We start from the raw sequence: 15,793 nt of genomic DNA, 5'->3' as shown, positions 1-15,793 counted from the left end.
CAACTGGGAGACGGTAGGCAGACACGAGACGAGGATCTGACAAGGAGCAGGGAACACAGGTGGGATCGAATACACAGGGAGACGATCAGGTTTAAACAATTGTTACAACCCAGCTCAGCCAGGGGGAAGGGAAGTAACATTAAAGAAACCTGGATGTTAAAGGTTTAACAATTAAAGGTTTATTGTTTGGTTTTGTCAAAAATAAAAAGGTAAAAATAAATAATCAAAACGTAGGGACTTGCAATAAAAATGTACTAAATAAAACAAAATCCACAAAACAATCAGTTTCAAACCAAAGATCTTAACCAAACAAAAATGGACTTTAAGTTCAGGTTAAACAAAAACAAACCTGTAGCAGAGATACAAAGATCCCCCACAAGGACAAAGCAAGTTACACAAGCTATCAAAGCTAACAAAGCTATCAAAGCTAACAAAAGCTGTCAGAGCTAACAAAAGCTAGCAAAAGGGGCAAAGCAAGTTTACAGCAGTCAACCAAACACCCAACAATGTGGCAAGCTGTCTGAACAAAGAAACAGCTGCACCTTCCTCCAGGAAGTCTGGGGTTTAAAAGGGAGGCCTCTTCAGGGATTGGTGGAGCTGGCAATTGGTGAGCCAATCGCTGTAGGCCTCAGGGAGTGGCACAAGAAGACAGGGTTGCATCCACTTCCAAGTGGAGTCAATTTGATTAGAAGCTGCAGATATACAGAAAAGAAAGAAAAGAAAACATACACGGCCACTGGCCGTAACAACAATCAAGGGGTAGACGGGCCAACACAGAGACTCGACAGAACACAGAAACCTTAATAAGTACACAGAAAAACCCAATCCTTACAAAGACCACATTTTGCATTTCATTTGCTGAACAACACAAAGTAATGCAGTTTGAGTAAAAACCTGGCGTACATTTTTTATTCACTTCCCTTAATTTAATTAATAGTTGAACAACTCTTCAGGTATGTTTCAACAAGAACCACCTGAATGTTCAGACACAATCAATGGGCACTGCGCCGCCGTCTAGCAACCCCAGTCAAGCCCAGCCTTGTTACCCAGCAACCCAAGCGGAGCTTCAGCACATTTGGTCAGCTGGTTTTACTGCTGCTTAATGGCTGCTGGAAGGGACAAGTGTTTTGTTGTTGACTTACTATTCAGAACAACTCGCTGCATTCTTGTTTGTTGTGCAGGAGGCTCCACTTCTGCTTTTCAAAGATGTTTGGTTATATAATTGTACATCTGTTTGCAGCCATTTTCACATGTGAGTGTAAACATTGAGTAGGGGGCGTGGCCAGCAACTCAATGCTATTTGGATTTAAAATGACAAGAAGTCTGCAGAACAGAGCAGACGGAAATCTAATTACCCAAGAATGATTTTGTGCAAGAAATGTAATGAACATGTTTTTTTATAATCTAAAGACTGATCCCAACATGTTCAAGGAAGCATACCTTGATTGTATTTCTTCAGGAGAATGAGTAGTTGTGGAAGGGTGTGTATCTCAGTGTTTCTTTTTGCTCCTGCAGGTGCGTCTCGTTTTGCTGCAGTGGGTCGCCTGGTTCCTGAGGATGAAGCGGCCAGGGGAGAACGACGATCCGGAGCGACCGCCCTGCGCCCCGCATCTACGCCGCTGCTCCTCGGGATCACAGAGCGGCAGCATTCCCAACCCTCCCGACCCAACCCTCCACCCGCTGCACCCGCAGAACCTGACGCCTCTCCAGACGGGGCCCCTCCACGCGGGACACCCTCACCTGCAAACCAGCGCCAACAACAACGGGAACCTTCTCTACATGGGCTTCCCGAGCATCGAGGACTCTTCGGTGCTGTCGGAGCCCGTCCAGAGGAACAACATCTCCGTAGGGCCTCCACGGGTGGCAGGAAGTCCGCCTCCTCACCTGCCATCGCAGTTCTGCAGCTCCCCTCCACCTCCAACTCCCAACATGGACACAGTGGGGTGTCCCAGCACTGTCTCTAGTGGCGGGGGGTTTGGAGGGGGACCAGGAGGGTGCTCGACATCTGTGATGGGCGACCCGCAGCTGCAGGCCATCCTGGAGGAGGTGCGCTACATGGCAGACCGTTTCCGAGAGCAGGACGAGACCGAGAGCATGGCTGACCAGTGGAAATTTGCCGGCGCCGTGATTGACCGCCTGTGCCTGGTGGCGTTTAGCGTCTTCAACATCATCTGCACCATCTCCATCCTCATGTCGGCTCCAAACTTTGTGGACGCTATTTCTAAGGATTTTGTTTGAGAGGGGAAGAGGGGAAAACAGGAAGAAAAAAAAAAACACACACACACACGCAAAGGAACGTTTTGGAGAAAATTAAGTATGGGATGTAGAACGGAACGGGCTCTGATCCAAGGAAACACGATTTCTAGCAAACTGTAAGCGCTGTGATTTGTGATTGCAAGGATGTGGGGGAATGGAAAGAAACTAATGGTTTTCTTTGCAATACCTTCTGTTTTGTAACCAAAAAAGAAGAAAACAGATGATGAAGGGAACATGGGGTGAAGTTTAAATGAAATTAGAGTGCAGGGTGCTTTATCAGATTCTTGACAAGGTGAAATTGGTTTTTGAGGCCGATTTGAAGAGGACTTTTGTTTAAAATTAAAGGGAAATATGAGTCTGACAAGGACGCCAATGCAAGCTGAGGTAATGACGGTCTGATATCAGGGAAGACTGTGGGCATAAAAGAGGAAGAAGAGACAGACAGATAGGCAGCGACAGATAAAAGAGACGGATATGTGACTGTTTCATTTCCTCAGATAGCGGAGACAGCCTCTTAGTCCCACAGGTGGAGAAAATACTGCATCACTCAAAGTGATGTGAGAAGAAGAGGCTTTTACAAGGACACAAAACAAAGAGCAGACGTGAAGGACAGACACTGTCCCTCTGGGAACCTGAGACAGGCAGGGTTTTGGGAAGCTGCTTGATGCTCGGATGCACAAAAGATGACCGAAGATGAAGAGCGTCGCATCGCATCGCACAGGAACTCATCTATTATTCAATCACATTTCGGCTAATGACAGTCAAATTGAAAGGCTTTGGATAATCCTTCAGACTAACAAGCTTCTCAAAGATGAACTCCCATCTCTGCTTGTGAGCCACTTTGAATCTCCGAGACCTTATCTCTGTGAGACGATTGCCAATCAGAACGCTCCCCAGCGGCTCGCTCTGTGTGCGGCGCGCATCCCGACCCGGAAACTCGAATTAGCCGCTCATCAACAATGCAGCGGCCCGTCGCTGCGCCCCTGCGGAGACCAATGAAAATTCACACACCGGTTACTTAACTGCATCTGGCAGGTCATAACGGACCAACGAAACTCATTGGATTTCATATTAGAGGTTTAATAACTCAGGCAGGAGGTCAGGGCTCTGAAAGGACACCAGAGGCAGAAGGAAGAAGATGAGGTCATTGAATGCAGAGGAGCAGGGTCCTGTTAATTTCCTCTGACTGGTTTGCTGCTTCTTGACAGTTTTAATTTCAGTATATTTTCATGAAATTTAAAGAATATACAAGAGCGCAAATCAACATCATGCAGGGATTTTCAACAAATTATTGCAAGTCTCTCTGCTGGCAGTTTGAATAAAAACATCATCTTAGCTGGGCATAATTCAGAAATATTAATGTGGTAACAATGTGTATTTATTAGACAATTCCACCCTAGTTTTTATTTATACCACAGTGGCTTGTAAAGGTATTCATACATCTTCAACTTCACATTTTATCCAGTTACAACCTTAAACTCAGAGGAATTTCAGTGAGATTCTAGCTTTGGATTTGTTTTCAGTGTCAGTACTTTGTAGGACCAAAACATCTTTAATCAATCAATCAGTCAAATTTTATTTGCACAGCACATTTCAGCAACAAGGCAGCTCAAAGTGCTTTACATTATAAAAAATAAAAATCAACAATTGAAGCATTAGATGTTTCCAACATCAAAATATTGGCTGGTCTTTCATTTATTATGGTATCAAAGCAACTCTAAACAGACTTTAAAAGTCTTAAATTCATGCAGCTAAAATTAAGGCTTTAAAATGTCTTGAATTCATTAAAAAGTACAGGTTGACCTTACAACCTCTAATAACTTAGAGCTACTAACTCTTAAGTTTAATCAGCTAAAGGATGATGCAAAAATTTAAGATGTGTCACCCAACACACGGTATGCAACAGACAGAACAGACATTTCAGAAGTTTTTGCTGTGCTTAGTTGTAATGCTGTGACAGCAGATTAGGATAATTGTAGATAGAAAAAAAAGGAAAAGTAAATTTCCACCAAAAATGTAGAAATTTTGAGAGTAATCTTTAAAATTTTGTAGAATTTCTTTTGTAACTTTCTGAGCTCCAAATGTTGAAAATGTACTAGAAAAAGATCAGAAAATTTGTGATTAATCTCAGAGATTTTCTTATCTAAAACTTGGAAATTTCTGACCTTGAAAAGTTGGAAATATTCTAGGAAACATTCAGAAATGTACAAGTTTTTATAGAAAATTTCTGACATTGATCTCAAAATTTCTGAGTTTTCTGGCATAAATTTACTCGTCATTCTTTTCTATTTGCAATGGCCCTAATACGCCGTCGTATAATGTGGCCAAATCCTTGAACAACCCTCTTTCATTTATATTTTTTTTCTATCTTAAATTTCAGTCATGGTGGCATTAATAAGGTCTTAAAAGTGTTAAATTCGACTTACTGAGATCTGCAGATACCCTGTTTCCATTTATGCACCACATTGTGCTGGTCTCTGAAATAAAATCCCAATAAAATACAGTAATGTTTGTTATTGTAATGTGATAAAAAGCAGAAAACTTCAAATGGTGTGAATACTTTTGTAAAAGTATTAAAAGAAGGTCCTGTTGACATAGTTACTTTTTTTGTTTGTGGCATCATTTTTCATTATTCGCAGTTATACTCATTCCTCCAGATTACTTCTGATCATAAATTTGTATTTCAACAAAGAGTTTCTAACAACTTTGTTTCCAAGGAATCAGAACTTTATGTAATCTTTTAAAGGGCTCTTGATAAATATTACATCGGGATATTTGGACTACCGTTCCTTTCTTGCTCATCTTCAATCCTGTACCGGATCATTTTAGTGGATTTCTTTACTTTCCTCTCACAGGGATGTTTCTGTTTCTTTAGTTACATTAAAGAAAATACCAAAGATAATAGTTTATTGTACAGAAACCCATATTTTAGCACCAACAGGGTAAATTCCCAAAGAGCTATTGGCTAAAGGATGATGCATTGCTCAGGTTCTTAGACTATTTAAATCTAGCACATCTTCTCTTCGCAGTTGATAGTTGGTTGCACTGTTGCATGGATTTTGCATGTTCTTCTTGTGAATGCGTGGGTTCTCTCCAGGTACTCTGGCTTCCTCCCACAGTCCAAAAACAGGACTGTTAGGTTACTCAGGTTGTGGTCCCACCTCATAGTCTGGTAGAATTGGTTTGATTGGGGACCAAAATGGCAGCATTTATTACATTTTCAACTGGTACGGTTTGCTTTCCCGCTGCACTGTCAAGTGAACCAAGCCCTTTCAGAAACCTGTTCCCACCCCTCACCTGTGGTGGCGCTACACCAAGAACTACATAAGATGACAACATAAAAAGACACTGAGTGCAACTTTCTTCTTCGCAAAACGTAAATGGCATCAGACTTTAGTGGTTGAAGGATTTCTCTTTTGGTTCTGGTAAAAGACGGCAAGCCATTTCTCTTCCTAGTACTAGATTAACGTATTTGTTTTGGTTGTATTTACCCAGAATGCCCTGCTCTGTAGTTCACTCCTCTCTTTTGGAGCAGTCTTTGGTCTACTTGCATCCACATAGGCATTCAGGCTGCACCAGAGTTCACTTCTGAACTGAGACTTGGGTTTTTAGACGGACCAGAGTTCGATTGCGCATCCACACCTCCCGAAGCGAATCAGGCTTTCTAGGCAAACAAACTGGAGTTGGATGAAATTATCCCTAGGAATGAGTGAGTGTGTGCTTGTTTATCCTTTTCGTCTTTGTTTTATCCTGTGATGGGCTGGTTACCCGACCAGGGTGCAGCTTGTAACCCTGCAGGGTTAAGCGAGTTTAAGACAACGGACGGATGGACATATTGTCACTTTCCTTAAGCAGACACTGCCCAGTGTGCTGTCATGGTCAGGTGCAAGGACTCGACGGAAAACGAGGAAAAGAAAAGCTAAAGTCCGAAGTGAAATTTGCAAGACCTTCTTAAAGTCTGGGTGGAAAAAATAAAATAAAAGCACTTTAAAAGGTTACATGAAACTCTAGTTTCATACAAGCAAACCATAAAATAAAACAATCAGACTTTATTTAAATACTTTGTTTTTTTGCCAGTTCTCCTCTATTTGGTGCTATGCATCTTAAGCCATATTGATAAAAAAATATAGTGCATTCAATATTCAACTCATATTTTTTCAGAAAGTTTTTCTAATTTGCACATTAGATGTTGGATTAGGTGGTTTATTAAAACTATTTTTAAAGCGGACTTATTCTGTTTTTTTTTCTCTTTTTTTTTGCAAGTGATTTACACCAAAAACTTATTTCAGAAAATAAACTTTCCTCTCGCAATTGAACTTCAAACTGCTCATCAATAGTTAATGTTTAGAGTAAAAGCTAATGATTTGGACTGGCACTCACACACATTCATGGAAAACATTAAGTGCACCTTCTTTTGTAGGGTTTCATATAAATTGGGATGATAAAAGATTTATTCTTCATCTAGTTAAAAAAACCCCACTGAAATCTAACTTCAACAAATTCTAGATTACCGTTTTTAAAAAAATTTAAAAGCTGTTTCAAAATCATGAACAACCCACTTTCTGCACTACTTCAGTCTCTGACATCGTAGTGGAGGGTTTTTGACCCTCTCTTCACTACAAAGTTGCTTCAGTACATTAAGATTTGCAGACATTTGTTTCTCCCTCAAGGCCCCAGCTCAGCATTTCAATCAGCCCCATGCAGGTCTGGATTTTGGCTCGTCCGCTGCAGCACCATAACTCTTTTCTTTCTGGGGAGGATTTGCTGCTGCGTTTAGGATCGTTGCTGCTACCCTGTTTGATCTCATCTGTCAAAACAACCTCGTTTCCGTAGTCTTGTTGTTCACAAAGTCATGCTACCGATGTGTTTTTTATATAGAGAAGAGGCTTTTCTCTTGGCTTGTACTGTTATTGTGTAATTTCAACCTGCAGCATGCTAGTTGAGGCCTTTCTGATGAAGCTTTTTGGTTTATCTCCTCCTGGGAAAATTGGCAGCTGTCCTAAATATTTCACAATGTTAATAATTTCCTTAATGCCTCTCAGGTTAATGGGCAGCAGCAATTACTTCCTGGTGTTTCAGTCAAGTGATTTTTTTTATCAAGAGGAATGAGTTTTTTCTTCTTTTACAAGGACTGCACATCTTCAGGTCGATGTGTCACAGAAAACCAACTTGATTTTAATGTTGAGGGTCACTGAATATCAGTTTCCAATAAGAAAAAAGAAATTCTGCTTAAAACAAACCAACAATCGACCTGAATTTCTTTCAGATTTTAGTCCCAAAGTGTACAAATCACTACATAAACTACCTTCAAACTGTCAGCAAAGATACACAATCTAATTGTTATAGAAGAAGCAAAACAAGAAAGAAAAACCTTTAAAACCAGAGATTGGCATCATGAGAAATATTTTTGTCACATCAACAAATCCACTTTGATTTCATTAAAATAGTGAACAGAAATGCTGCGTGTTGCAGTTTCAGCAAACGTCCCTCAACGTTTCAGCTGCAGATTAATTTACATCTGATGCTCTGGAGAGTTTTTACAGCAGCTGGATGATGTATGTGGGACTGATTGGGAATAAAACAAGAGCGCCTCCATTCATCCTAATAGGAAAACATGACCAGTGCAATGTGTGGCTTATTAATGAGCTTCTAATCATGTTATGACAGGAGGAAAATAAATCTCAGCGCTCAGCCTCAGGCTGTGTTTATTGGTGTTGGATAGATTTGCTGTTTGGGGTTTTCATTAGATCAAGTGACATGTTTCCACATTTATTGCCACTTTGATTTATTTAAGAAAACCATGAATATTTTTGTAGTTTTCCTGGGAACGCTTAAGCTAGAAGTGGCGGAAAAGGATTCTCCAGACAATTGAGGAGCCTCAGTTGTGAAGTTGAAGGAACCTACATCCATTTTGTGAACCTGGAGAAAAAGCTACAGCTAGCGGTGGGGCATTTATCGTATTGTTTTTCCTTTTTCGTGGTAAATTTCTTATAGAAAGTTTTGAGTTATTGTCTTCACAATACATTTCAATTAATGATGTTTCAATTCCCCCAAAGCTGTTCATATTGTCGTAATTTCTATTTTTACCATTTTCTCCACTGATGAGATCAATACATAAGAATACATGTGGAAATATGAGTAAATCCAAATACTGTGTGCAGTTTAGTATTACACATCACACTTATTTATGTCCTGAAGACATGTATTACAGATGGCTATGATTTTCAAGAGCGGTGTGTTTTTGGGAGTTTTTTTTTTTTATTGTGCCAGTCAAAAAGAAAAAATAAATAGTATTGTCATGTTTATCGTTACAACCAATAGTACCACCAAATATCCTGATAAAACTTTGTCCATGTCACCCATCCCTGGATACAATCATGTCCCCCTGAAGCATTTTGTTGGGAGACTTTGGAAGGTTATCTGGTGATTGTATTTCTAAATATGCGTTCCCAGATCAAAGCAAAGCTCATGAGCGTGAGATCGAGTATCTTTGTATCTTGACCATGAGTGATGGCAGGATGTAGCTGCCAAGTCTGCAGAATTATTAGTTCTGCTTCAATCTGTCAAAGTGAAGAAAACACTCTATTTATCGGTCCATCCATGGTCCAACAACCATTCCAACTGTAACCTAATTTCATCCCAGATTAAAGTGGATTAATCTGGGATGAATGCGATAAATGCGGTTCTGTTTTGAAAATATAAAGCAATCAACAAGATCCTTAAGTTTCACCTTAATAGCGCTCATTCAGCCTAGCTGCGTAGCAGTTCTAATCATTCAAAAATGACTCATTTACTATGAAGGCGCAGGTGTAATTACAGAAATAAACTGGCCGAATTAACCGACTAACAATTAATTGATAAGCGGCCATTTTCTTTACAACCTGAGTTTTCTCTTGTATCAAGAGGGCTGGAGGTCTTTCCAATCAACAAGATCCTTAAGTTTCACCTTTCAATGAGGAACCGCATAAAGAACGTTTTGTATCGGACACTTGTTGGACCATTTCTCTTTCCAGTTCAGGTGTAGCTCCGCCATCTTTAATCCTGCAACAACGGCTCCGGTTAGGATTACCATGCGCCCTCTGCTGGATGGCGTCCAAACTACTACACTATCAAGTCAATAATTCCTCTCTCTCTCTATATATATACTGCTCAAAAAAATACGGGGACGAGGGTCCCCGTTGTCAATCAGTGATCAGTGTTGCTTCCTAAGTGGACAGCTTGATTTTACAGAAGTTTGATTTACTTGGAGTTATATTGTGTTGTTTAAGTGTTCCCTTTATTTTTTTGAGCAGTATATATATATATATATATATATATATATATATATATATATATATATATATATATATAAAAATAAAATACTGGTTATATAAACCAGTAAAAATAATATAGTCGTGTAACACGACACTTCAATTTTCAATATGGAAAAAATGTTTTTCTCCACTAGAAAGGAAACGCGATTGGAAGAAGCGCGGTGGATTTTGAGGTCTGGTGAGTTAATGCACTTTATGGAGTGAAGTTTTAACTTTCCTCCAATCTAAAGCAGTGACAGACGGCACTTCACAAAAGTACTGATTCTGTACTTTGTTCATGGGGGGATTAAGTATGTCACATATTCTTTTCATGTTTTATTGTCCTGTTCAGCAATTTAGAGGTTCCCATTTTGTTAAGCTTATTAATGTGAGAAAGTTTATTCAGTCAATATCTAATTATGTCTTCTTTTAATTCAGCAAATGTAGCCCTTCATGTTATGGAAAGACGTCCAGCCCTCTTGACACAAGAGAAAACTCAGGTTGTAAAGAAAATGGCCGCTTATCAAGTAATTGTTAGTCGGTTGATCAACTTTAAATGAATGATTAATCGATCACTTGCATCACTGCTGAAAGAATGACCTGTGGTTGTTCTCGCTGAACTTTCACTACCCAATCTCACGGACAACATGGATGGATTAACCCTGGCTCTTACCTAGAAGGAAGGCCAACCACGTCTCGCTTCAAAGTGAAGAGCGCCTCTCTCTCTTCTTCTGCCGTCTTTCTGTCTCTTCTTCATCTAACTCAATTCCACAAGCAGGGAGAAAGTAAACTTCCCTGCCTGAGGGTTTGTTAAAGGTTCCTCTCCTTTGAGCACATGCTGACACTCGCATCTGTACAGAGAAAATAAAATATTCTCTTTTTTTTTTTCCCTACGTCTCGCAGTGCTTGTATTCCTGCCTTGTGACTGTCCTGACACCCTTAAAAGGGGAGAAAAATGACAATGAGGGGAAAAGAGAGGGACAGGAAGTGCTTATGTGTCGGTGGGAGCTGGACAGGATATTAATTGATCACTAGTTCAGGAAGGAAAAGAGGTGGGGGGGAGGGGTGGGGGGATATACTGGGAAGGTGCAGAAGAGGAAAGGAGGGTTAATAGAGGAAAGAGTGGCATCCTGGGTAATCCATCAGATTTATGGGAGGACGGTGGCAGCGGAGATGTGAGCCCAGACAAGTATAACTCAGTCACCGGCATCAAATTAAAGGTCGCTGCACTTTATCACACCCAGAGGGAGAAATATATACTCCAGAAATAAACAGAAATCAGAGACATATCTCTGTGCGTCCGCACGCCCATTGAGGGGAATGGGGTTTATGCGCGGCCTTCACTGTGTCACTCAGTCAGTGTGCCAGGATGAGTAAAGAGTCACCGGTGTATTTATAGCAGTGCGCCGGTCCTCATTCAGGCCGGCCAAGGCTCCCTGCCTGATGAGCCAACTCGACGGTGGAAAAATGTGCAGCGCCAGCAATCTGGCAGCACTTAGATTTACTGTGTTCACTCAGATGGAGTAAAAAAAAAAGGAGAGGGAGGCTGTGGGTGTCCGTGGGGAAGATGAGCCTACGGGTTTGCCGTACGGACACACTTAAGCGGTTATTTATTTATTTACCCCCCAAACTTACTCTTATTTACTCCAGGGGATAACCAGCCTCTTGTAGCTCTCAAAGATTTAACTACTGCACTTTTTTTTTTTTACAAATCGAAGCCAGCGTAGGAAGACACACTTTTTGACAAACTCAAAAAAAAAAAAAAAAAAAAAATACACCTTGCGTACAACCGATCCATAAAACGCTAATTGTACAACGTTAACGCAGCCAGCCGGTGTGTTAGCGCACCTGCTCCCTCTCTAAAAGTCCCGCTGCGGCTGCATGCTTGTGTACCAACAATCTTGCGGCTGAGGTTTCGATCAATGCCTTTTAATTACCAGAGGCCCAAAGCGCCGGTCGATAGAGCTGACGAGAGGCAGAGAGAGGGAGATTCTCCGGACGTTGATTGATGCCCGCCTCTCCCTGAGAGCCTAATGCCTACAGATGTGTCGTTAGGCCTGATTAATCCTGCCTGGCTGTATTCACTGGTTTTACAGACTGTCCTTTGACCTGCTCGGGCCGCTGTGGTCACGGGGTTAAGTGGATATGAGGTGTTCACCCACTGGGACACAGGCCCGTTGCAACCAATCAGTCTGTAGCGACTCCCTTACAGAGTTATTCAGTTTTTGCTGTTTGGTATAAATACATGTTTATAAAGTTTGTTTGTTTGTTTGTTTTCAAATGATGAATTCATTTATAGGGTGAAAAAGAAGATATTCAAGTCAACCATGTGATAAAGTAAATGCCTCTTATTTCTGTAACCTTTTGGTGCTTTACATCGCTCTCGTTTGCAGCATTTTGTTAAATAAAGGTGGCCTAAAATGTTAATTTTTTATTCTCTTTTTGCACAAAATCAGTCTTGGATCATGAGATTTTAATTTGCTCAGTTCTGTCTATTTTGAGCTGTTTTAGGGCCTCTTGTCACTTTAAATCGGAACAATCCGCTCCGGGTCACACCTCCTCAACTCGACATTTAACACTCGTGGGAAAATGGCTGAAAACAGATGCGCAATAATACGACCGTACATGTTTGAAAAGCAGAAATGGAGCCTCCTGCACAACCAGCAATAATGCATCAAGTGGTTTCTGAATGGTAAGTCAACAACAAAACATTTGTCTTATCCAGTAGCCATTGTACAGCACATAGAGCTGTAAAAACAGCTGACCAAATCTTCTGTAGATCTCTCTGGGTTGCTAGGTAACGGGACTGGGCTCGGCTGGGGTTGCTAGGTAACAGAGCAGTTATTGGTGATTGTGACTTAATAACTGGGAGCAGTTGAGACCAAAGTAAAAGTACAAAAACATGCAAAATGTGAATTCTGAATAATTAGTCCACTTTAAGCAACACTGGATGTTTTTTATGTTAATTCTTAAGGGCACATCAGTTGGATTTAAGCCCAGGTCTTAAATCCAACTTGCCCAGGGCACAGAAATATTTTTATTCATTTATTTATGAGCTTAGTTTTTCTGTTGCATGACCCACATTTGCTTCAGATTAAAGTAAAAAGAGCTGAATTTATGGTTCGATCAATTATAGAAAGTTGTATCAAGTAAGTGAAGAAGCAAATCAGCCCCAGTCCATCACACTACTGCCACAAAGTTCGATGGTTTTCATGAAGTTTATTTTTCTGAAATGCTGCAGATTTATTGCATAAACAGAGATATGAAAAAAAAAATCCACTTTTGTTATCTTATTCCACAGAATATTTTTTTACCAAATATCCTCTGGATCATCAAAACGTTCAATTTTTTTTGAGACATTTATTTAAACCACTTTGACTTTTTCATTTTTTTTTTCTTCTCTTATTTTCGGTCCAGTCCTTGTATCTGACCTGACATCATTTTGTGCCGTGAGCTTTTAAAAACACGTTTTTCTAAAGCTCACGCTTCTGAGGAAACAGCAGAGAAGCTGCATCTGATTGTCACATTTAGGAAGAAGGGAAAACCTCCAGGGAAGTTTTTATCTAGTAGCTCTTGAGGAATCACGTCTTTAGATGTAAAGTAGGTTTTTATGTCCATCAAAGTGTTGTCTTTGATTTCTTTGTGTCTACTGCCTAAAGACAATTTAGAAACATTCTTACTGAGTAATTAACTGATTTTGATGCAATGCAAAAATGTTGATCAAGTTAAATCAAATTCATATATAAACAGCCCTGGAAAACAGTAAGAGACCACTTAAAATGATCAGTTTCTCTGATTTTACTTTTTATAGGTATACGTTTGAGTAAAATTAACTTTGTTTTATTTTATTCTATGAACTACTGACAACATGCCTCCGAAATTCCAAGCAAAAATTTTGTATTTATCGTCAGAAAATGAGAAATGGTCAAAATAACCAAAGAAATGCAGTGTTTTCATACCTCAAATAATGCAAAGAAAACAAGTTCATATTCATTTAGAAACAACAACACTAATGTTTTAACTCAGAAAGAGTTAAAACATTGGTGGAATAACCAGGAGGTTTTTAATGGGGCTCTTCATTTATTTCCAGAGCTGAATATATGTCAGAAAATGCTTCATGTTTTCAAAGTTTCCCTTAATTCACACACCTGACTTCAATAAAATGGTGATTTTATTGAAATCACCATTTCAATAAAATGGTGATTTTATTGAAATCACCATTTCAATAAGTGCTGCAGAAGCCGACGGCTTCTGCAGCACTTAATGACATGGTGAGGAGGTGATGCATTCATTTGATGCAGGAAATATCTAAAACATGAAGGACAAACATGCAAACGCAAAGTTGAGTGGAAGGAAAAAAGGTGCCTCCCCCCCACACAGGGATAACTGCAGCCTTGAGATGTTTAGGGTTAAAATATTCACTGCACCTCTCAAGAGGAGAAAAACAAATGACGATGGGTGGGGGAAAATCAGCCTACACTCATTCTCTTCCTGTTTTCCATAATGTGACCTCGGTCTCCACTTTCACACGCTGAAGCGTCATCCAGGATGTTTCTTCTTCAGGCTCCAGCAGGTCAAAGGCAACACAAACCAGCAGCAGAGAGACAAAACACCTGATGGGTAAAGAGTCCTGCGTCTCTACGTAGCATAACGCTCCCAGCCTGAGACGTTATGGGCTCTAATATGATGTGATGGATCTGCCTGATAAAATTCAGTGAAGATGGATTATCCATACGGCCCATTTTATGGAGTCACTGATAATAAACGTTACAGAAAAACGAACGCTGACTGCTGTGGCGTGAAGCATGAAGGCAAAGTAGTACTTCTTCTTTTTTTTTTTCTTTTTTTTTTTGATGCCACTCTAGAAGTCATGTTTAAATAGCAAACCCAACTTTGCATGCATTTAAAATCTTGTGATACTCGCTTTAGCTAGAGGGAATATTCACGTTCAGCGCTCCTCCCGGGAAAAAAATGCTGTAATTCTGTGTAAGTGCCATGGATTTTTTTTTCCTCTCAAAGAGCTAAAATAAACAGAGATAATCCGAGTCTTCTGGTTCGGTTCTGAGCAAATATATGCGATTATGCAAGCGCAGAAAGGGGGGTTGGGGGGCGAGGCGCGGTTACATAATGTTATTTAAGATTCTAGGATTCAGCACAAGGAGAAGCTACTTCTGGAGAAGAGTGCCGGAGGTAACTCGTTTTGGAGAGGCTCCCGCACCGGAGCTTCAAGACAAGTGGACAATAAGTGGACTTGACACATTTTTCCTCAGGTGTGACCGCTAGATAAGCAGCAGCTCTGAGGTCATTATTCCAGTCTGACAGGGAAAATTGGAGGCTCTTTTCGGGGGAGAGGTGTTCCTGTTGCAAGACGAGGATGTTTCGCCTTCACCTCCTCAAACAGCAGCTGCAGATCCTCATTAAGCCTCGATTTGTTCCTGGTGTTAAATTATCTAGAGCGGATATCAGACTTTCTGCTGGAGAGTCGGTGAGCAGAAGCACTGGGGTTTATTTAGCTGTGATTACAGTTCATTTAAAAATGCAAACAAAAGACTTTATTGTAAAATAAGGAGAAACTGAATGGACGTAGTAGAAACTCCAGTTAAATAAAATACAAATAAAAATGCTACAAATAAAGGTTTTACTCACTATTCTTTTCTTTTTTCACGTTATATGAATAATTCCCAGTGGGAGATATTTGCAATGTTCACAGACAGAAAGGCTCATCCGTTTCCAGCATGGCTGCTTGTTTCTTCCTGTAGCTGTAGTTAAGAACCAAAATGCAAACAACCCGTTTCTTCCGTTAGTTTGACGCGTTGAAATGTTTCAGTGCATCAAATAAAGTCTAATGTCTATGTTTTCTCCTGCCAAAAGAAAAGCAACAAAGCACTTTTGAAAAATGACGATTTAAGAGAGAAACTGTGGAGCTAAATTGGGGTCGTAAAGTTTCCAAATTAGATTTGTTTTTTAGAACACTTTTATGGTCAAAAAAGAACCTGGACTTATGTGAAATAAGATCCTTCCCCCTTCCAAAGATGATTAAATAACTGATTACTTACATTAACCGGATTCATTTCACACCAAAGTTGTATTGTTATGCCTGTTGAATAGAAATCCCTTAAATAGAACCTGCCTCACAACCTGAAGTAGGCCAAGATCTCAGAAACCAGCACATTGTGCACTGATGTAAATAATTTCAAGGGTAAATGAGAAACACTGGTTGCCATCAGAATAGTCTTATTGCAGCT

The 15,793-nt window shown here is 40.2% G+C and overlaps 2 protein-coding genes across 2 annotated transcripts in view; one reads left to right on the top strand and one right to left on the bottom strand.

Moving 5' to 3' along the window:
- The window catches only part of chrna11 (cholinergic receptor, nicotinic, alpha 11), a 30,220-nt gene extending 25,363 nt beyond the window's left edge, over positions 1-4,857 (top strand). The window contains exon 10 of the mRNA XM_017307556.2: positions 1,516-4,857. Within this exon, the coding sequence (XP_017163045.1) occupies positions 1,516-2,238 (723 nt within the window). The 3' untranslated portion in view covers positions 2,239-4,857. The remainder of the gene's footprint in view (positions 1-1,515) is intronic.
- Positions 1-15,793, bottom strand: part of snx27a (sorting nexin 27a) — a 47,596-nt gene that overhangs the window by 10,908 nt on the left and 20,895 nt on the right. The gene's annotated exons all lie outside the window — the stretch shown is intronic.

This window comes from Poecilia reticulata, chromosome 11, assembly GCF_904066995.2.
Source record: "Poecilia reticulata chromosome 11, P_reticulata-male-v2, whole genome shotgun sequence".
Lineage (NCBI taxonomy): Eukaryota > Metazoa > Chordata > Actinopteri > Cyprinodontiformes > Poeciliidae > Poecilia > Poecilia reticulata.
Note: the sequence above shows the minus strand (reverse complement) of the source record. Positions and strands in the feature narration are given on the sequence as shown.